Genomic DNA, 22,382 nt, shown 5'->3' with positions numbered 1-22,382 from the left:
TTATTTTTGTGTATGGTATAAGAAAGTGGTCCAGTTTCATTCTTCTGCATGTGACTGTCCAGGTTTCCCAACACCATTTGTTAAAGAGACTTTTTCCCACTGGATATTCTTTCCTACTTTGTTAAAGATTAGTAAACCACACAGTTGTGGCTCCATTTCTGGGTTTTCTATGTTTTCCTTTCTGTTCCATTGATTTGTGTGTCTGTTTTTGTGCCAGAACCATACTGTCTTGATCACTACAGCTTTGTAATATAGCCTGAAGCCGGGAATCGTAATGCCTCCAGCTTTGCTTTTCTTTTGCAAGATTGCTATTCAGAGTCTTTTGTGATTCCATACAAATTTTAGGATTGTTTGTTCTAGCTCTGTGAAAGATGCTGGTGGTATTTTGATAGGGATTGCATTAAATGTGTAGATTGCTTTGGGTAGTATAGATATTTTAACAATATTTGTTCTTCCAATCCATCAGCATGGAATGTTTTTCCATTTCTTTGTGTCATTTTCAATTTCTTTCCTAAGTGTTTCATAGTTTTCAGCATACAGATCTTTTACCTTTTTGGTTAGGTTTATTCCTAGGTATCTTATGGTTTTTGGTGCAATTGCAAATGGGATCGATTCCACGATTGCTCTTTCTGCTTTTTCATTATTTGTGTATAGAAATGCAACAGATGTCTGTACATTAATTTTGTATCCTGTGACTTTGGTGAATTCATGTATTAGTTCTAGCAATTTTTGGTGGAGTCTTTCAGGTTTTTTACATAGAGTAACATGTTGTCTGTGGATAGTGAAAGTTTGACTTCTTCCTTGCCAATTTGGATGCCTTTTATTTATTTCTGTTGTCTGATTGTTGAAGCTAGGACTTCCAGTACTATGTTAAATAATAGTGGTGAAGAGTGGACATCCCTTTTTTCTGACCATAGAGGAAAAGCTCTGTTTTTCCCCATTGAGGATGATATTAGCTGTGGGTCTTTCATATTTGGGATACTGAGGTATGTTCCCTTTATCCCTACTTTGCTGAGGGTTTTTATCAAGAACAGATGTTGTACTTTGTCAAATGTTTTTCCTGCATCTATTGAGAGGATCATGTGGTTCTTATTCTTTCTTTTATTAATGTGGTATATCACGTTGATTGATTTGTGAATATTGAGCCACGCTTGCAGCCAAGGAATAAATCCCACTTAATTGTGGTGAATGATTCTTTTAATGTACTGTTGGATTCAATTTGCTAGTATTTTGTTGAGAATTTTTGCATCATGTTCATCAGGGATATTGGCCAGTAATTCTTTTTAGTGGGGTCTTTATCTGGTTTTGGAATCAAGGTAATGCTGGCCTCATAGAATGAGTTTGGAAGTTTTCCTTTCAGATCTATTTTTTGGAACAGCTTGAAAAGAATGGGTATTTTCTCTTTAAATGTTTGGTAGAATTCCCCTGGGAAGCCATTGGCCTGGACTTTTGTTTGTTGGGAGATTTTTTATTACTGATTCAATTTCTTTGCTGGTTTTCAGTCTGTTCAAATTTTCCTCCTGTTTCAGTTTTGGTAGTTTATATATTTCTAGGAATTTATTCATTTCTTCCAGATTGCCCAATTTATTGGCATATAATTTTTCAAAATAATCTCTTATAATTGTTCATATTTCTGTGGTGTTGTGATTTCTCCTCTCTTATTCATGATTTTATTTATTTGGATCCTTTTTCTTTACTTTTTGATAAGTCTGGCTAGGGGTTTATAAATTTTATTAATTCAAAGAACCAGCTCCTGGTTTCATTCATTTGTTCTGGGGGGGGGGGAATGTATCTATATCATTTATTTCTGCTCTAGTCTTTATTATTTCCCTTCTTCTGCCGACTTTAGGCTTCATTTGTTGTTTTTCCAGCTCCTTCAGGTGTAGGATTAGGTTGTGCATTTGAGACTTTTCTTGCCTCTTAAGAAGGCCTGTATTGCTATATACTTCCCTCTTATGCCCACTTTTGCTGTATCCCAAAGGTTTTGGACTGTCATGTTTTCATTTTCATTTTCTTCTATGTATTTGTTTTATTTATTCTTTAATTTCCTGGTTAACCCATTCATTCCTTAGTAGGATGTTCTTTACCCTCCATGTATTTGTGGTCTTTCCAAATCTTTTCTTGTTGCTGACTTCAAGTTTCATAGTGTTGTGGTCAGAAAATATGAATGGTGTGATATCAATCTTTTTGTGTTTGTTGAGGCCTGATTTGTGACTCAGTATGTGATCTATTCTAGAGAATGTCCCATGTGTACTCAAAAAGAATGTGTATTCTGCTGCTTTAGGATGAAATGTTCTGAATGTATCTGTTAATTCCATCTGGTCCAGTGTGTCATTCAAAGCCATTGTTTCCTTGTTGATTTCCTGCTTAGATGATCTGTCTATTGATGTAAGTGGGTTGTTAATGTCCCCTACTATCATTGTATTATTATCAATGAGTTTCTTTATGTTCATTATTAATTGTTTTATATATTTGGCTGCTCCCAAGTTGGGGGCATAAATATTTACAATTCTTAGATCTTCTTGTTGGATAGACCTCTTTACTATGATACAGTGCCCTTCTTCAACCCTTGTTACAATCTTTGGTTTAAAATCTAGTTTCAGGATGCCTGGGTGGCTCAGTTGGTTAAGAGTCTGCCTTTGGCTCAGGTCATGATCCCAGGGTCCTGGGATCGAGTCCCACATCTGGGTTCCTTGCTCAGTGGGGAGCCTGCTTCTCCCTCTGCCTGCCACTCCCCCTGCTTGTGCTCTCTCTCTCTCTCTCTGACAAATAAATAAATAAAATCTTAAAAAAAAAATCTAGTTTGTCTGATAGAAGTATGGCTACTCCAGCTTTCCTTTGATGTCCATTAGCATGACAAATTTTTCCCTATCCTCTCACTTTCAATCTGCAGGTGTCTTTAGGTCTAAAATGAGTTTCTTGTAGGCAGCATATAGATAGGTCTTGGTTTTTTTTAATCCATTTGGATACCCTGTATCTTTTGATTGGAGCATTATTCCATTTACATTCAGAGTGATAATTGATAGATATGAATTTAGTGTTAAAGTGTTACTTAAGTCATTGTATCTGGAGATTTTCTCTGTTCCTGTCTAGTCTTTGCTGCTTTTGGTCTTTCTTTCCCACTCAAAGAGTCCCTTTAATATTTCTTGTAGGGTTGGTTTAGTGGTCACAAACTCCTTTAGTTTTTGTTTATTTGGGAAACTCTTTATTTCTCCTTCTATGCTGAATGACAGCCTTGCAGGATAGAGTATTCTTGGCTGCAGATTTTTCCCACTCAGCATGTTGACTATATAATGCCACTGCCTTCTGGCCTGCCAAGTTTCTGTGGAAAAATCCGCTGCTACCCTTAGTTGTCTTCCTTTGTAACTTAGGAATTTCTTTTCCTTTGCCGATTTTAGGATTTTTTTCCTTGATCCTATATTTTGCAAATTTTACTACAATATATCTTGGTGTTGGCCTGCTTTTGTTAGTTTTGACGGGAGTTCTCTGTGCCTCCTGGATTTGGAGGTCTGTTTCCATCCCTAGATTAAGGATGTTTTTGACTATAATTTGCTCAAATAAACCTTCTGCCCCTTTCCCCTCTCTTCTTCTTCTGGGACCCCTATGATACAAATGTTATTATGCTTTATGGTGTCACTGAATTCCCTAAGTCTACATTCATGATCCAATATTTTTCTTTCCCTCTTCTTTTCAGCTCCATTATTTTCCATAATTTTATCTTCTATATCCCTTATTCGTTCCTCCACTTCTTCCATCCTTGTGGTCATTACATTCAGTCAGTTTTGCATCTCGGTTATGGCATTTTTTATTTTGGCCTGAGTACTTTTTAGGTCTTTTATCTCTGCAGTAAGGGACTCCCTGGTGTCTTCTATGCTTTTCTCAAGCTCAGCTAATATAGTTATGATTATTGTTTTAAATTCTGGATTACACATATTACTTTTATCTGTTTTGGGGGGGCGCCTGGGTGGCTCAGTCGTTAAATGTCTGCCTTCAGCTCAGGTCATGATCTCATCATTCCAGCATCCTGGGATCAAGCCCCACATCAGGCTCCCTACTCAGTGGGAAGCCTGCTCCTCCCTCTCCCACTCCCCCTGCTTGTGTTCCCTCTCTCACTGTCTCTCTCTCTCTGTCAAATAAATAAATATCTGTTTTTGATTAGATCCTTGGCCATGACCTTTTCTTGTTCTTTCTTTCTTTTTTTTTTTTTTAAGATTTTATTGATTTATTTGAGAGAGAGAGAGAGAAACAACATGAGAAGGGAAAGGATCAGAGGGAGAAGCAGGCTCCCCGCTGAGCCGGAAGCCCAATGTGGGACTCCGGGATCATGACCTGAGGCGAAGGCAATCACTTAACCAACTAAGCCACCCAGGTGCCCCTCTTGTTCTTTCTTTTAGGATGAATTCCTCCACCTTAGCATTTTGTCTAGGTCTCTGTCTTCTTTGTATTAGGAAAGCCTGTTATAATGTTTCTTGCTCCTGAGAGTAATGGCTTTATTAAGAAGAGGTCATATACTGTCCCAGGTCTGGCCCTTCAGGAAGTGTCTCTGGTGTAAGCTGCATGCATTCTGCTGCTGTGCTATGGCTGCTCTATCCCTCAGGTCAGTCTGCTGCGAGTTTCTCCTTGCCTGCAGTGGGGAGTGTTTGGACCTTGTCCAGAGTGTGGTGAGTTTTAACTAGGTGTGCCCTGACCCCCTTGTCAAAAGAGGCCTGATCCTATTTCCACTAGAGCTGAAGCTTTGCAGTACTCTATGATCAGTAGACTTGGAGCATGAGGGGGGCTTGTGCTGGTCTTCTGGGGGAAGGGGCCCACTGCTGCTCTGGCTCTCAGGCACACTTGCACTATTAAAAAAGAAGCTGCAGAGCACAGAAGGGTGGGGCTCAGTGTAAGCAGCTCAGGCCCCTACTGTGGACACTGTACTGCTAGCTGAAGTCTGTCTGTGCTGATGGGTGGGGGAGAAAAATGGCACCAGTCTTCTCCGTCCTCCCTAGAGAGGGGAGTTCATGCCCACTCTCTGGGAAGCCCTCACAGAAGGGCAAACAATCACTCCTCATTTGTCCCAGGCCTCCCTCAGATCCCTGCCTTCACCCTGTCTGTGTCCAGGCCATCTGCCCACCTGGCAGTGCAATGCCCATGTGTTTTATCTCAGGTATGCCAGCTGAGTTTCAAAACTCCAAACGTCAGGGGTGTGGTGTGGACCTGTCCTGGTCTTCTGGTGGAGAGTCTCTCCACACTCTGGCTGGTGCTGGTTTGTCCCAGAAGAGCAGTTGCACCAACATGCAGGAGCTTGGAGTCTAGAGTGCAGTGCCTAAGTCCAGGTTAGCTGTCCTCAGCAGGAGTCTCTGCCCCTATGCTTAAGGGGCAGGGGAGCACAATGGTGCCTGCCAGCTCTTTTGTCTCTGAGAGGCAATGCCAACTCTCCTAGATGTACTCCAAGAAGGGGTAACCATCTCTCTCAGTGTGCCCCAGGGGATCCTCAGATTATGGCTGTCTGCTCCTGGGCCCCTGCCCTCCTTCTCCACAGGAGCACTGCACTCCCCAACAAGCTCAACACCAGCCACCGCATGGACTTCTAAAACTCCAGTCTTTTGAGCTCCACTAGTTGTTAAAACTCACGATAATCAGCCCTTCTCATTTTCCCAGTCCATAGCTTTGGGAAAGCACTTTCCTTGTGTGATCCCCTGTGCACTGCTTGCTTTCTCTCTCTCTCTCCCCACCCCGGCTTTCTCTCCTCTCTCCATGATCAGGGCTCCCTCCCTCCTGCAGCACCCTCAAACCTTTTCTCCCCCGAATCATGTCTCCACACCTCCTACCTTCCACAATGTGGTCTCTTCTCTCCCTCTAGTTGTGCAATTTGTTCTGTTTAGTTCTCAGATTGATTTCTTGGATATTCAGAATTATTTGATATTTATCTAGGTGTGTTTGAGGGAGGAGGCAAGCACAGGGTCCTCCTACTATACTCTGTCATCTTAACTAGTCTCCTAAAAATTCTTAAACAAAGGGATTTTACATCTGCGAAAGGCAGAAAAATCAAGACCTGCATTCGTTATGATGTTCCTTCTTAAATCTTTTTTCTTTTCTTAATGGCTTTAGTGTGTTTCTTGTTCATGTCAGGTCTGCTATGGATGCTGATAGCTCTCCACACACAGAAGGGAGGGCTAGAGAAGCAGGAGCTGGAAATGTAATGCCTCCACCTAGAAGTCACACATTAACACTTGTACAGGCATTTTCATGGCCCACACAAGTCATGTGACTCTACCTGACCTCAAACAGTACAGGGAGTATAATCCTCTGTATGCCTGAAAGCAGAGAGCACCAGAAACTGGATATTGTGCAACCGTAGTAATGCCTTCCACAAACCTAAACAATCAATTCGTTTTCTTCCTAGGGATAACAAATATACTTATTTACTGGGGACATGCTTCCTTTTCATCATCTTTTAATCTCAATCTCCCTTGACATGGCTCAGGCTTCAGATCTTTGCAGGTATATATGTCTAAGTCTAAACCTATCAAACAGATACAACATGTGACCTTCATTCAAAATAAAATCAGCACTCTAGAAAATAAAAAGTGTCATATATGTAGAAATTACTATTAATATTCTAATAAGGAAGTCTAGTCAGATTTTATTCATTCGTTCGTTTATTCGGTTAAAGAAAAAATAAAGAATAATAGCAATTGAAAATTCAGCACTGAGTGAATAAGTTTGATAGTCAAACAGGGAACTTGATCCAGAATAGAGTCTAGGTAGACTCTCAGTGATAAGGGTCAAGGAAGGGAAAATGGAGTAAGTCTTTTAAAGCCAAAGACTCTGTTCCATTTTAAGGAATCAATGTCTGAGTGGGCTGACTAGCTGGCGAGATCTAGACTTGCTGGCTTTGAAAGCACTGGGCTGGCTGCTTGGAGGACGTCTGCTCTCTGAGTGGCTCATAATTATGGAGTCCAGGTGTCTCTGTTGGGGATGTGAGGTCCCTGACTCAAGGCTATGGCATGCAGCTGCCTCATGTCTGAGTCAGTAGTATGTCGCTCAGCCGGGTCTGCACTAGTGTTAGCAAGTTAGTGGCCAGGACAGAGTTTACCAATTCATTCAACAAGTTAAATACCTAGACTCTTTACCTGCCCCATCCTCCTTAGACCAAGCTAGGCCACCTGTCATGTGCTCCCATAACACTCTGTATTTACTTTATATAAGTTTGGTCATCACATTCTCATGCTGTTTAATTGGCTATTTTTCCCACTCTATTATAAGGAGCAGCAAGGCAAGGGCTATATCTATCTTGATCACACTGTAACCCTAATACCCAGTATAGTGCTGGACCCAAGGTACATATGCAGTGAATATTTTATTTTTTTGTTCCCCCTCCCCATACACAGTGATTTTTTTTTTTTTTTTGAGAGAGAGAGAGAGAGAAAGAGAGCAGGGGAGAGGGTCAGAGAGAGGGGGAGAAAGACTCTCAAGCAGACTCCAGGCTGAGCGCCGAGCCCCATGCGGGGCTTGATCTCATGACCCTGAGATCTACGACCCGCGCCAAAACCAAGAGTCAGTCGCTTAACCGACTGCACCATCTAGGCACCCCTGCAGTGAATATTTTATTTAAAAAATTAATGAGAGTCTATACAAGACACTGCTAAGCAGGGAGATGGAGCAGACTGGAATATAATAAAACCACAATTCAAAGTCTGTAAAGAAACAATATAATAAACAGGGGTGAAGACAGTTTTTGTGAGGAGGTGAAGCTTATGCAAATTGGGAGATTTAAATTGTTAAGAAAAAGAATATAAAATTATAAATACAAAATTTTATTTAAATACAAAATTATACAAGAATATCAAATTATAAATACCTCATCTTGTAAGAGGTTCATGAAATTGAGGGGACTTGAAACTTAAGCTTTGTTTCCTTCACAGTAAATGCATCTCTGGTGATAGGTGGACCAATGTACTAAATACTGTGGAGTCTCTGAAGAGTGATCAGAGATCTCTGCTGGGGATAATCAAAGCTTTCACAGAAGAGATAAATTGTGAGCTTGACCTTACAGATAGAAGTGAGGTAAAGACATTGCAGGTGGAAAAAACATGCTAAAACACACAGGTGAGAAAGACCTAGAGCCTATCTGTGGAATAGTGAGAAGCGCTACTGGCCAGTGTAGGTTTGGGTGGGGAAAGCCTTAGGATAGTGACTTTCAAAGTGTGATCCTGGGCCAACAACATCAGCATCACTCAGCTCCAGCTCAGATTTACCCATTTAGAAACTGGAACTAGTGCACAGAAATCTATAGTTTGACAAGACCTGTTGGTGATTCTGATGCAGTTAAAGTTTGAAAACCCATGCCTTAAGAAGTTAATTGAGCATCAGATGAAGCTATCCTTACAAATTTAATTTCAGGCTATTATACAAGATGGAGAGAAATGAGAAAAAAAGGATTATGACAGAAGGGGAATGAGTTCTCTTCATCCCACACCCCAAAATAAATTCCAGATAAGCTAAAAAGTTAAAGTAAAAAATGCAACCAGATATTGGGTAGAAGAAAAGATTAATTTCACAACAATTTAAAACATTTGTACCATTAATAAAATTGAAAAGTAAACAACAAACTAGAAAGAAATATATGCGACACGTATCTCGGGTAAAAAGCTCAAAATTTTAACTTTCCTTTAAAAAGATAAAGAGCCCGTAGAAAAGTGGATAAAAGACATAAACTGAAAATTCTCAAGAGAAATACAAGTGGCCAGTAAACACATGAGAAAATATTCAAGTTCACAAAAAAACAAATACAAATTATGATGGAATACTATGTTTTATTTACCAAATTAACAGAGCATTTTTTAAAGATAGAAACAACTTATTCATCCACTATTTAACTGTATGGTTGGTTATTTATAGTGGAATTCCAAGGTGCCATTAATATTTATAGCATAAGGTATATTCATGCTATATTAAGTGGGGGGAAAAAGCTGCTACAGAATAACATAACACTAGCCAAACTTTTAAAACCAATTTTAAATGGATACAGATTAAAAAAAAAAATAATGTACAGCCCTTGAGCAAAATGTTACCATCGGTTAGCTCTGGGTTGTAGGATTATGATAACTTTTTCTTTTGCAATTCATACTTTGCTATTGTCTCCATTGTGTGATAAAGATGTATCCCTTTTCTAATCAGGAAAAAATTGAGCTATACTACAAGTGTGATAAAAAGTTGGAGAAAATGATGAAGACTAATACCCCTTCGGTCAAAATTGTATTAGAAGACAGCAAACTCTACAACTCGGTACTCTTTTGAGATTTGAGGGTTTCATCCCCGGAGCCATTATCCTCCGTTAATAGGAAGGAAAGGAAAAGGGGGACGCAAAAATGAAACTGGAAAACTTACTCCAGCTAATCAAAGAACGTCAAGTAGCCTCTGATTTGTGATTACGCTAAAGGACATGTCAACATTGTGATGCTCTTTGTAATTATTTCTCTGGGTAAGGGAAAATAGTGTGGGTTTGTTTAAGTAATGGGCTGGGCTGGCGGGGGCGGGGGGGGTTGCTCTCACTACCGAATGTTTTGAAATAAAACTTTAGCCTAGAATGTAAAGATTTTGTTTGGCACAAGGCTACGCATGAGCATAACAGTAACTTAAAATGGTCCCATACCACCCCCTTGTGGCTTCCACTGTGTCACATCGGGAGACAGCCTAACCAGCCGAGAGGACGGAACCATGCATACGTTTGCATAAATTCAACAAACACGTGTCCATTCTCTATTCGCTAGCAGGTGCTAACTATACTAGGATTAAAATATACCACTAAATCTCTTCGTACTTTATTCAGGCCATGCCAGCATTCGTAAACATTCACTTATTTGGGCCGAGTACACACACAGAAGTTGAGGTCATAAAAACTGAGCATCGCAAACCGGTGTCTCTTTAAAATACGGCTTTATCTTCTGGGATAAAGGTGAAGGAATGGGAGTAAGATCTGCGATTATTACTCTTCAGCGTTTGGTTGGTTGGGTAGCATGTGGTAATCAGAAAAAGCACAGTGGATGTGGATGAAAACACATGCACTGCAGCCCTAACTATCCGAGTGACCTTGAGCACGTGATAATCCACATGGGCCCCATTCATCTATTTAACAATTACTTGAACCCGGGTGCTGAGGTTACAAAAATGAGTAAGACCTGGTCTTTTAGACCCTCGCTTTTCTAATTTGTAAATTGGGACTGACAACTTCAATTTACTATAAAACATTAAGCATATACTACCCTTGTACAGAGATGTTCATTTTTGAAACCGTGTTCACAGATTTATTTACGCTCGTTCAATTTAATCCTCTCCACATCTGCTCATAGGAGCTCTAAATCCTTACAGGAATTAAATAATCTAATCCAATACCCTATACTTTTACATTCAGTCCACCGGGATTTCTTGAATCAAGGAATCCGGCTGAAGCTTAATAACGACTCGCGATCTTCAAGATTCTCACCCTCCTGCCCTGTGAACAGCATCGCAGCCCTGCGTAGTTCTTTGGTGGGGCCTCGGTAAAACCTTAACACGGCCGTCGCCCTTTACGTCCCCAGCAAGCAGCGGCCACTCTGGGGGTTGAAATGCCATTTGCCATGCCTAACTCGTGCAAGACGACTCTCGCACGCCCCCTGGAGGAGCCGGGTGGGAAAGGGGCCGCTAGCTTGCGGCGCTTCTCCCACTTCTCTGAAGGCGAGAGGAAGGGCCGGGAGCCCGCAGGGGCGGGGGAGGGGGGAAGTTCCCTCGGCGGCCATGCGGGGAGCAATTCTAGGGAGTGGAATCACCCGCTCGGCTCTGGAGAGGCCGTACCCAGGCCGGAAGAAGCCTGCGGCGGCACAGAAGTACCAGCAGGAGGCGCGGGCCGCCGGGCCACCCCCGGGGCCAAAGAGCGGTGGTCCCTCCCAGGTCCGGTGTGCGGCGTGGCCGCGCCGCTGGATCCCCTGTCGCCCCCCATCCCCCCCGCACTCTCACCTCGTCACCTCCCCGCCCAGTCGGCGGGTCCCCGAGGTGCGCGGCGCAGGCGCGGAGCGAGGCGGTGAGTGCGGCCGCCGAGCCTGGGCCTGGGGCCTGGCGGGCAGGGCGTGAGGCGCGCGGGAGGGAGCAGGGCCGGCCCGGGGGCAGCGCCCGGGAGCGCGAGGGCCACAGCGGCGCCGCCCGCCGGCAGGGCCGCGCGGCCGCTCCGCCGGCACTCGGGCGCCTCGGCCGCCGCCGCCTCGGAGCTGTGCCTGGGCTGGCCGGGCGGGCCCCGGGGTCTTGGTGAGCGTGAGCGAGGAGCGGGCCCGTGGCGTGCGGACGCAGCCTCCCACGGGAGAGGGCAGGGAAGACCCGACGGCGCCTTTTAAAATGAAACCCTGCCTCCGCTCTCTGGCGGGGTAGCGGCCCCTCCCCCATCCCGGAGGCAGGGCCACCCCTCCGCGGAGGACGTCTCGGCCCCCTGCGGCTGTTTTCCTTATGGCGCCTTTGGGGTCGGAGTTTGGGCGTCCCCGCAGGTCGCCTGGCCCTCCTGGGCCCGGCGCGCGGCGCGGGCGTGGAGGCTGCTGGGTGCGGGGGGCTCCTGCGCGGCCCCTCTGACCGGCGTGTCCGCTGGCGGCTGGGCTCTCGACGTCCGTCGGTGCCGGGCTGGCCCCGGCGCTGCGGAGCGGCTTGGGAACCCCGCGGCAGCGCATCCCTCGTTCGCCCGCGAGCCACCGCCGCAGAAAGCAGGCGTGCGTCCTGGCGCTCTCGTCCCCGGCCAGTGGCCTGGGCCCGTCCTTCGGGGCTCATACACGCCTTTGGGTTTTCTCTTTTAGTACAACCTAGGGACGCGAGTCATGCGGGGCAGTTTATCTCTTTGCAGAGAGGTAAAAATTTGTACTTGAGCAAAGACTGACACTCAGGTTGGACGTACCGTGGGTTCTAGTTCAAAAACTCTCCTGAAACATTTTTTTTCTGTTTCAATTCTTTTGAAGTCTGGAGAGTATATACTTATTTGAAAGGAGTGTGAAAAAGAACTCGCTTTTAAAACCTCATTGCAAAAAGGGAGCTTTTGATTATACTTGCCTTATTTGTATACCAGTTAGAGAATATTTATATTACATGAAAGGCCTTAGATGTTGATCTATTTGATATAGGTACTGATTGCCTGTTATATGGCATTTTGTACAGACATTCTTGTTGAAAAAAATGACAGGTGGAAGGATGCTGGTATGTATTTTGTAAGTTGCTTTTTTGAAAAATTTTAATCTTTCATGTGGCATGATGTCATTTTTGTAAGTGTAAAATATACATGTATACCTTAGCATAGGAAAATGTCTAGATGTCTATATACCAAAATGTTAACAGCGGTTTTTCTGGGTGAATAGATTAAAGGTGATTTAATTAATTTAAATTAATTTCTAACCTTTTTTCTAATTTCCCTGCAGTGACATGTATTACGTTGGTAGTTTGTTAAGTGGGGAAGAGGGAGTGAATGATAAGGTGCATGTGATTCAGAATTGTCCCCATGAGAGGAAGACTAGTGAGCAATGTTCATATGACCTCTTTGAGTAAAAAGCCAAACTTCATCAGGGCAGTTATGTATACAAAAAGCACATAAGAATATTTGCTGAAATGAAGGATGGTTAGCATTTCTGGTCTTTTTTTGTTTGTTTGTTTTGTTTGTTTGTTTTAGATTTTATTTATTTATTTGACAGAGAGAGACACAGCGAGAGAGGGAACACAAGCAGGGGGAGTGGGAGAGGGAGAAGCAGGCTTCCCGCGGAGCAGGGAGCCCTATATGGGGCTCAATCCCAGGACCCTGGGACCATGACCTGAGCCGAAGGCAGACGCCTAACGACTGAGCCACCCAGGCGCCCCAGCATTTCTGGTCTTGAGTAGGATCTTAGCATCATGCTGAAAGGGTGTCTGATAAATGTTTGGATATTGTTCAGCTCTAAGTAGGAGTCAGACCTTTCCTGATCAAGGTGATCCTATTCCTCTCACCTGACAGTCTGAATCCAGGCCAGCTTGCAATGTTAATTTTAATGCCATGTGTGGTTTCCTTTCCTTACTTTTTGATTCTTGAAGTTGGAAAGAATTTAAAGTATATTCTGAAATAGCAAGAGGCTACTTTAATGTTTGGCTGATAGTTTCCATTGTTCTCCCTGATAGTTTTAGAACATTTAAAACATGAAGTGTAGTACTCTGGGCTGTATAAATTCTGGAAGTGTACAGAAGAGGTATTAGGAACAAGTCTTGAGATTTTAGTTTATTACATAATAAGAAATTTTTGATTTTTGAGTGCACTTGATTGGGAAGGGTTCAAGGAATGCTATTTGTGTTAGATAAGGCATTATATATAGAGGTACTGTTTCTGTAAATCTCATTGCTGTTGGTTTCTTTGAGTGATTCCCTTCCCTTCCTCCCATTTGGTGACTAAGAACTGGAAAATGTAACTTGCTGGTAATAGTGAATAGCAATGAAAATTACTTACAGAGTTAGTTGTTCAAAACTCAAGAGTCAGAAGACATGATTTTTCAGCTCTGGTTCTGCCACTTAGTTGAGTTGACTTTCACTGAATGCTTCCTCATCAGTAAAATTGGAGTGAGTTTGGTGGTATCCCCTCTATGTATGTCACGGGATTGTTGTGAAATAAAATAAGAGGAAAATGCTCAATAAACTAAACACTGTCTTATTACTGGATGATCACATCACCTGCAGTGCTAATTTATATGTCCAGAACTTAGTGAAGCAGCAAAGGCAGTGTGTGCACCTTAGGTGCCTTACCATTAGAAACAAGATGATCTCAGTAATGATACCAAGTTCTACCTGGTATGTGTATCACTTTGACAAAAAAAGAAAAGTAGCATAGAAAGCTGGTGGAGAAAATGTCCGTTTCTTTTTCTGACTTGCCCACTTCTGCAATGAAAGAACACTAACCTGAAATGGAAGAGGTGATTCTGATTCTGACACTAATCTGTTACTTCAATTCGGGTGATCACTTTATCTCCCTATTTGTTTCCAAAGCATGTGCTTTAAAATTAGATCTTTATTCACATTCCAACTCTACCACTTATTAAGAATTGCCTTGACTTGGGCGCCTGGGTGGCTCAGTTGGTTAAGCGACTGCCTTCGGCTCAGGTCATGATCCTGGAGTCCCGGGATTGAGTCCCGCATCGGGCTCCCTGCTCGGCGGGGAGTCTGCTTCTCCCTCTGACCCTCCTCCCTCTCATGCTCTCTGTCTCTCATTCTCTCTGTCTCAAATAAATAAAGAAAATCTTTAAAAAAAAAAAAAAAAAGAATTGCCTTGACTTAATTTTACTATGCCTCAGTTTCCTCATGAATAACAAGGGGTAAATAATCAATTTTGAGAGAGTGTTGTATATTTTTCATCTTGTAGGATTAAATAAGATAAAGCATGTGTACAGCCTGGCACATGATTGGTGTTCAATAAATGGTCACTGTCCTTATATTGTTAAATTATCTATAAGGACTTAAACAGTTTGAAGTCTGATTTGGTTTGCTTTCATTGTATTTGTTTTCATTATGGCAGAATAAGCAGATTTATATTCCTATTTTGGTGTTAAAATATACCTATAGCTTTAGAAGGTAAATTCATTTCCAAGAAATGACACATGCATATAGGTATTTATATATGTATATATGTATACATGTATGTATTTATATGTGTGTATTATATGTATATTATGTATATATACATATATACATGTGTATATACATATAAATATACATATATGCATAAAATATAAATTTATACACATAACATATACATATAAATATGTATTATTAAACATATGTGTTATTAAACATATAGTATATGTATACACATATAAAGAAATGACATATGTATATTTATATGTATACATATTTATCAGTTTTTAGTGTTTAAAACAGTATATTCAAAAGATTATTTATACTTGAATTAATTCCATATAACTTTGCAGTTAATTAAAGACCTGGTGCCATTGTATTCTTGAGTCTCAGAAGTGAACTACATTTTTGCTTATATGACTTCTGTTGTGTTTTTCCTACAGGCATTTTTTACCATCTGTGAAAACTTCCCTGTAATTCATTTCTCCTCACTGCAGTATTAAGAATTATACCAAGTAAGTGGAATGTTGTAAAACCAATTAGTCAATTTTATAACAGTCGATGGGAATTTAATCATTTAATGATTAAACAAAAGTTGCTACCTGTTCCAAATAGAATGTTGAATGTGATCTTGTAAGTAAGAAAAGGATTTTTTCTTGAAAATTATATTCTGAGCTTCTATGTGATGAGTATATTTTCTGGAAGTCAGGGGATCAATATAGACTTGTGTAAATATTTTTTTAAGGGAATATATCCACCTTTAGCTTGAAAACTGTATCAAAATATTGCCAGTTGTAAGAAATGTACCTGTCGGGCTCCTGGGTGGCTCAGATGGTTGGGCTCTGCCTTCGGCTCGGGTCATGATCCCAGGGTCCTGGATCGAGTCCCGCATCGGGCTCCCTGCTAGGTGGGGAGCCTGCTTCTCCCTCTGCCTCTGCCTCTCTCTCTCTCTCTGACTCTCATGAATAAATAAATAAAACATTAAAAAAAAAAAAGAAAGAAATGTACCTGTCTTAGGGTGCCTGGGTGCCTCAGTCAGTTAAGCGGCTGCCTTCCACTCAGGTCATGATCCCAGGGTCCTGGGATCAAGTCCCGCATCGGGCTCCATGCTCAGCAGGGAGCCTGCTTCTCCCTCTCCCTCTGCCTGTGTGTCTGCCTACTTGTGCTCTCTCTCTCCCTGTCAAATAAATAAATACAATCTTTAAAAAAGGAAAAGAAATGTACCTGTCTTATTCTTAATACGGTACCGTAACAATTTTTTTAATAAAAAGTAATTTAAGAGTATGATTTATTGTAATTATACAGTTTTCAAAATTACATCAACATGTGAAATGGACTTCTCAACATCACCAAGAAAAAAAAAAACAGGTATTGGTGTCCTGCCTTTAAATTTGATCAGAAAAATAAATCCAAATATAAATGGAAGCATTGGGTTTTTTGGGGGGGGGGGGGTGTTTGGGTTTTTTTAAGATTTTTTTTTATTTATTCATTTGAGACAGAGAGCTACAGAAAGAGAGAGAGCATGAGCAGGGGGAGGTGCAGAGGGAGAGGGAGAAGCAGGCTCTCTGCTGAGCAGGGAGCTGGATGCGGGACTCGATCCAAGGACCCTGGGATAATGACCTGAGCTGAAGGCAGCCGCTTAACTGACTGAGCCACCCAGGCGCCCCAAATGGAAGCATTGTTTAACACTTCTCTTACAAAGTAGATTTTCAAGTGGTGCATACATTTCTTATTACCAGTAAGTTCTTTGGTTAGAAGGAATTTTTATAAAATATTAACAATCTTTATTTGTGATATTTTTATTAAATTTTTCCATTTTTAGATTGAAAAGATATGAATGAATATCCTAAAAAAAGAAAAAGGAAGACATTACACCCTTCTCGTTACTCAGGTCAGTGGATTATTTTAAAGTTGGGCCGTGGATTAAGTCCCATGCAATTGTATTCTTATCCATTTTCTCATAAATTATCAGATAACAGTTAAATATGTGGGTCAATTTTTAAGTAAGAGAAAACTTTAAGTTCTCTTTAAGTTTGCAACCATCAAAACTGCCAATTTCCTCTGAATATATATTCCTCATTGTCTACCATGTGCTAGGCACACATCAGAAGTTTACGGACATTATTTAATACTTACAACTTAAAGGTTGAAAGATATTTAAAATTAGATATCCAGGGTTGCATGCTTATACGGCATAACTGAGATTTGCTTGTGTGATTCCCAAGCTTGTCCTTAAGGCACAACATTAACCTTGCTGGAAGATATTTGGATCATTGGGAAAAAATTTTTTATCCTATACATTATTTTCAGAAATGTGAACTTTATTTTGATTGTGTTATTTTAGGTCCTTTGGTTGAGGTTGGCTCTGCTATCCTGGCAATAAGAGAGGTCTTAAGAAGACTCATATGGAATTTAAGAAACAAAACAGAGGAGCATAGGGGACAGGAGGGAAAAATAAAACAAGATGAAATCAGAGGAAGACAAACCATAAGAGACTCTTAATCATAGGAAACAAACAGGGTTGCTGGAGGGGAGGGAGGGTGGGGAATGGGGTAACTGGGTGATGGACATTAAGGAGGGCACATGATATAATGAGCACTGGGTGTTATATAAGACTGATGAATCCCTGAATTCTACCTCTGAAACTAATAATATATTATTTGTTAATTAATTGAATTTAAGTTAAAAAAATAATAAAGTATATATTGGTGCAAAAAAAAAGAGAGGTCCCTCTGTGGCCACCTGTAACTAATCTCACATATCTATATTTGAGACAGTCTCTGGCATACCTGCTAGCCCACCCAAGCTACACATTCTTCATATCTGAGGAAATTAAGCCTGATTTACTGCCCCCATCCCCTCCAAGACAAGACTTGAAATGACTATTCAGAAGCCCTAATTTGTTCTTAGACCATTTCCCCTATGCCTTGTGCTTTCTCTTCACTACATGTCAGATCTTCTTGGTAGTCAATTCATTGTTTTTTGTAGTTAATACATTTATCACATATTTATAATTTGTGCAATTCTGACAGTAAGGCAGATCTATCTTTGTGCACTTCAAGTGTTGTATTGTAAATCATGTAATTTGTGGTTCTTTCATGAAGTTCAATGTCAGTATCTTTTCAGAATTGAAATATTAATATTTTTTACAAATATTATATATGTTGGATAAAGGGATGGCTGTTATTAAATGTATGTATGTTTACTTGAAATTTTTAAAATTTTGCTCTTATGTTCAGATTCTTCTGGAATAAGCAGAATTGCAGATGGATTCAATGGAATTTTTTCTGATCATTGTTATAGTGTTTGTTCTATGAGACAACCAGACTTAAAATATTTTGACAACAAAGGTATGTATCGTATTTTCCAAAATATCCTTTAAGTTGCTTTTGATGTATTTTTATTTCTTACTTGAAAATGTGAGTGAAAATTATGACTTCTAAATGGGCAAGTATTGTTTGTTTAAATGTAAGGAAATAAGGCTTTTTGTAAGAAAGCAAGTATGAATTTTTAATTTTTAACATTATTTCAGACCTATAAATAAAAAGCACACTCTCCTAAGTCCATTTTAGGTGGCAAGGAATTGGTAGAAAATCAGGACTGACCTAGAGTTAGGAGCATTTATGATGAAAGGTTAGGATAGTGTTAAACACAGTTCTTCCACTCAGCTGTAGTCTAGAGGGCTAATGGAAGGAGGGAACAGAGGGTGAAGGATTTGGTGTTTTTCAGTCTTGCATCTTTTATTGAGTCTTTTCGAGAGAATTGGGTATATGATAAAAATTTGCATTTGCTCTCTTCTTTCTTTGCAACCATCAAAACTGCCAATTTCCTTGAGCTCCTATCAGAGGCACAGAAACATAATTTTTTAAAAAGCATAAGGAGTTGGAGGCATTTTTATGAACTCATGTTTGGCTTAATAGAGACACAGATGGTTACATACAGAGATATTTATAGATACGTCTGTGTATATGTAGCAGTGTACAAACGTTTTTACTCTGTTAGCTGAGAGGGCCTAAAAGAAATGACGCCCCAGTAGAAGTGAGCCCAGATTTTGGTTTCTAAAACCATTCTCCAACAAAAAGAACTAGCACTTGGAGAAATGGCTGATTCTAGTTCTGAGGCGGGGAAATACATAAGATGAGCCTGGAGCATTTTGTAGTGCCAGAAAATAAGAACTCAACACACGCACAAAATACAGGTACTTCAAAGGAACACAGGAGCCAACTAAAAAAGCTCCCAGTAGCCAAAGCTGAAACAATTTGAGGAAAAAAAAAGAATTATAACCCAAAATATAAAATATTCCTGAGTCCATACTGATGTGATTGAATGAATAAATAAATTAGGAAGAAACTGTATAGAAGAATTCCATATTATTTATGTGGAGGCTCCTCCCTCAAGGAAGTGGAACATAACTTTCCACTCCTTAAATGAGGACTGCATACAGGGAGTTTGTTCCAAAGCATAGAGTATGGAAAGTAAAAGCGTGACTTTACAGCAGAGAAACCTGATCAATACTACTTCACCCAGGTGATCACAGTCAACATCTACAGTAATAAATCATGTTAGTACTATGTACACTTGATGTGATGTGATTAAAAATGGCAGCTTGCCTCTCTAGTCTACCTCTAATAACTCATAATCCCAGTCTAATCATGGGGTATCCTACAAAATACCTGACGTCTACTCCTCAAAACTGTCATGGTCATCAAAAACAAAGTCTGAGAAACTGCCACAGCTAACAGTATCCTAGAGAAAGGTGACATCTAAATGTAATGTGGAATCTTAGGATCTTGAAACAGAAAAAGGACATTAGGTAAAAACTAAGGAAATCTGCTTAAGTATGGACTTTAGTTAATACCATCTTACCGGTATTGGTTATTAATTGGAACAAATGTATCATATTAAGAGCATGGAGATACTGAAATGTAATGTAAGAGAATGGAGAAACTGAGAATTCAGGATATAGGAATTCTTTGTACTATCTTCTCAGATTTTTTCTGAGAACTTCTAAAAAATAAAGTCTTAAACAACAGTGACATGATGTTGAAGCCCAGTTTTTTCTGCTGACCTGTATTTTAGTTTCCCCATGCTAACTTTAAAACACTGGGTCTGGGCTGAGGGAATAAAGCTTTTTCAGACTTTCATTAAACTGAAAATTCCTAAGTAACTTTAAAAAGTATATTCTAGTCCAAATGGGGCACAGACGCAAAAGCAGTTGCTTGTTTGGACAGGTTTTTTTGTGTGTCTGTTGGATAACATCTCTTTTCCTGGCTAAATCTGAGTCCTTTAGTTCCTGTTGGAATTCAAAATTATATTTAAAGTGTTTAGTGCTTTGTTTAGTAATAATTAATATTTAATGCTTTGATATAAATAATAAGTATTTTTCCAAATCTCTTTTTACAGATGATGATTCTGATACAGAGACATCAAATGACTTGCCAAAATTTACAGATGGAATCAAGGCCAGAAATAGAAATCAGAACTACCTGGTTCCCAGTCCTGTACTTAGAATTCTAGACCACACTGCCTTTTCTACAGGTTAGGGAAGCCAGTTGATAGCATTTATTTATTTTATATAGATTAATGAAAAAATAAGGGATAAAATAAATTTTTTGCCAATTTATTCAGTAGGTCTTATTTAGTGATAATAGACGTGTTATATTTTTCAGAAAAATCTGCTGATATTGAAATTTGTGATGAAGAGTGTGACTCACCTGAGTCAGTCAACCAACAAACTCAAGAGGAGAGTCCTATAGAAGTTCACACTGCTGAAGATGTTCCAATTGCTGCAGAAGTGCATGCAATTTCTGAAGATTATGATATAGAGACAGAAAACAATTCCTCGGAAAGTCTCCAAGACCAAACTGATGAGGAGCCACCAGCTAAACTTTGCAAAATTCTTGACAAGAGCCAAGCTTTGAATGTGACTGCCCAACAGAAGTGGCCTTTACTGAGAGCCAATAGCAGTGGCCTCTATAAGTGTGAACTTTGTGAGTTCAACAGCAAATATTTTTCTGATTTAAAGCAGCATATGATCCTGAAGCATAAGCGTACTGATTCAAATGTGTGTCGAGTATGCAAGGAAAGTTTCTCTACCAACATGCTTTTGATTGAACATGCCAAACTGCATGAAGAGGATCCCTACATTTGTAAATACTGTGATTATAAAACAGTGATTTTTGAGAACCTCAGTCAGCACATTGCAGACACCCATTTTAGTGACCACCTCTATTGGTGTGAGCAGTGCGATGTACAGTTCTCCTCAAGCAGTGAACTCTACCTACATTTCCAGGAGCACAGCTGTGATGAACAGTACTTGTGTCAGTTTTGTGAACATGAAACAAATGATCCAGAAGACTTGCATAGCCATGTGGTAAATGAACATGCATGTAAATTGATTGAGTTAAGTGATAAGTATAACAATGGAGAACATGGACAGTACAGCCTCTTAAGCAAAATTACCTTTGACAAATGTAAAAACTTCTTTGTATGTCAAGTATGTGGTTTTCGGAGTAGACTTCATACAAATGTTAATAGGCATGTTGCTATTGAACATACTAAAATTTTTCCTCATGTTTGTGATGACTGTGGGAAAGGCTTTTCAAGTATGCTAGAATATTGCAAACATTTAAATTCACATTTATCTGAAGGGATCTATTTATGTCAATACTGTGAATATTCAACCGGACAAATTGAAGATCTTAAAATTCATCTAGATTTCAAGCATTCAGCTGACTTACCTCATAAATGTAGTGACTGCTTGATGAGGTTTGGAAATGAGAGGGAATTAATAAGTCACCTTCCAGTCCATGAGACAACTTGATGATTTTCTTTAACTGCCGTAATGTTAATGTAAAATAATAAATTTGACTTTTTTGGAGATGTGAAAATGGATGATTTTAAACATAACTTATGAGAATTGCTTTTAACAAGTAAGATTTTTTTAATTGTCCAATTTTCTTGGCATTGCTACATTTTTCAGTATATAATGGTATCCTAAATGTGGTATTTTCAGTGCATGGTAGTTTTAACCACTCTTGCTATCTGTCGTCTTGTTTCTTACATAAGCTCTGATTTCATGAATTGATGAGAAACAGATGTACTAAAGAAACTAGACTACAGTTTTCCTTCTGTAACCATGGGTGCTATTAAATTTTTTAAACTCAAGATGAACTCAGTTTTTCATGTATGAAGTCATTAAAGAACTGCATTATCAGAACTTAAATGCAATGTACCATACAATTAAGTCCACTGATAGTCCCATTAAGAACCCAAACCTAGATAATCCCCATCAGGAATTATCCCCAAGACTCGGTGGACGCTCCATCTGTGTAATTCTTTTAACAACACTAGGAGGCAAGTGTTACAGTAGGAAGGGAAGATCTAGTTTTGTTGGCGGTCTTTTTTTTTCTTTTTTTTTTAATTCTCATTCAATTTTAGCCCCAATCTGTGAGTTAAATGATTTAAGATGGGAGTGAGGAAGAACTGGTAAGGGATTAGACAATAAAACCAGTTGTAACATTTCATAGCTCAACCTTTTCACAATTCATTTTCAGTTATGTGACAGCAAAGTAAGCCCAAGATGCTGATGTCAAATCATTTATTGACTGCGAAAACCCACTGAGGTATTAATCTAGAATTAGGAAGATGTGGAAGATAAGGGGTTCTGGCTTTCTTCTTGGCTTATAGATGGCCGTTTTCATTCACATGGTGTTCTCTTTGTATGCAAGTCTATTTCTCAAACTTCCCTTTTTTATAAGGTCACCAGTCATACCAGATTAGGGTTAACCCTGATGACCTTATTTTAA

The 22,382-nt window shown here is 40.0% G+C and overlaps 1 protein-coding gene and 1 long non-coding RNA gene across 16 annotated transcripts in view; one reads left to right on the top strand and one right to left on the bottom strand.

Annotated features, from left to right (window-relative positions):
• LOC123863608 (uncharacterized) overlaps positions 1-11,119 on the bottom strand; it is a 44,202-nt gene extending 33,083 nt beyond the window's left edge. The window contains exon 1 of the long non-coding RNA XR_006795593.3: positions 10,978-11,119. This is a non-coding gene — a long non-coding RNA (uncharacterized LOC123863608). The remainder of the gene's footprint in view (positions 1-10,977) is intronic.
• On the top strand, positions 10,733-21,747 carry ZNF639 (zinc finger protein 639). 15 transcript variants are annotated; one of them, XM_045903347.3, is made up of 7 exons: positions 10,733-11,041; positions 15,018-15,089; positions 15,880-15,942; positions 16,397-16,465; positions 17,814-17,924; positions 19,978-20,112; positions 20,226-21,747. In XM_045903347.3, exons 4-7 carry the CDS (start codon positions 16,408-16,410, stop codon positions 21,395-21,397), a joined length of 1,476 nt encoding a protein of 491 aa, XP_045759303.1. In that variant the 5' UTR covers positions 10,733-11,041; positions 15,018-15,089; positions 15,880-15,942; positions 16,397-16,407; the 3' UTR covers positions 21,398-21,747. The 15 variants fall into 15 exon arrangements, with proteins under 15 accessions (XP_045759303.1, XP_045759299.1, XP_064441158.1 ...); XM_045903350.3 differs by lacking the exon at positions 10,733-11,041 and adding an exon at positions 11,113-11,262 and having other exon boundaries at positions 20,244-21,747; XM_054504313.2 differs by lacking the exon at positions 10,733-11,041 and adding an exon at positions 11,113-11,262.
• Positions 21,748-22,382: the final 635 nt, after the last annotated feature.

This window comes from Mirounga angustirostris, unplaced genomic scaffold (assembly GCF_029215605.1).
Source record: "Mirounga angustirostris isolate CCGP_5_RB_7025 unplaced genomic scaffold, mMirAng1.0.hap1 SCAF_1, whole genome shotgun sequence".
In the NCBI taxonomy this organism is placed as follows: Eukaryota; Metazoa; Chordata; class Mammalia; order Carnivora; family Phocidae; genus Mirounga; species Mirounga angustirostris.
This window is presented reverse-complemented; position numbering and strand designations above follow the sequence as displayed.

Bases quoted from the DNA above. Each gene is read 5' to 3' on its own strand.
- ZNF639 (XM_045903343.3), top strand. From the start codon at position 16,408: ATGAATGAATATCCTAAAAAAAGAAAAAGGAAGACATTACACCCTTCT. The intron at 17,925-19,977 runs GTATGTATCGTA...CTCTTTTTACAG, and splicing joins AAAATATTTTGACAACAAAG to ATGATGATTCTGATACAGAG. The intron at 20,113-20,225 runs GTTAGGGAAGCC...TAGTGATAATAG, and splicing joins CCACACTGCCTTTTCTACAG to ACGTGTTATATTTTTCAGAA.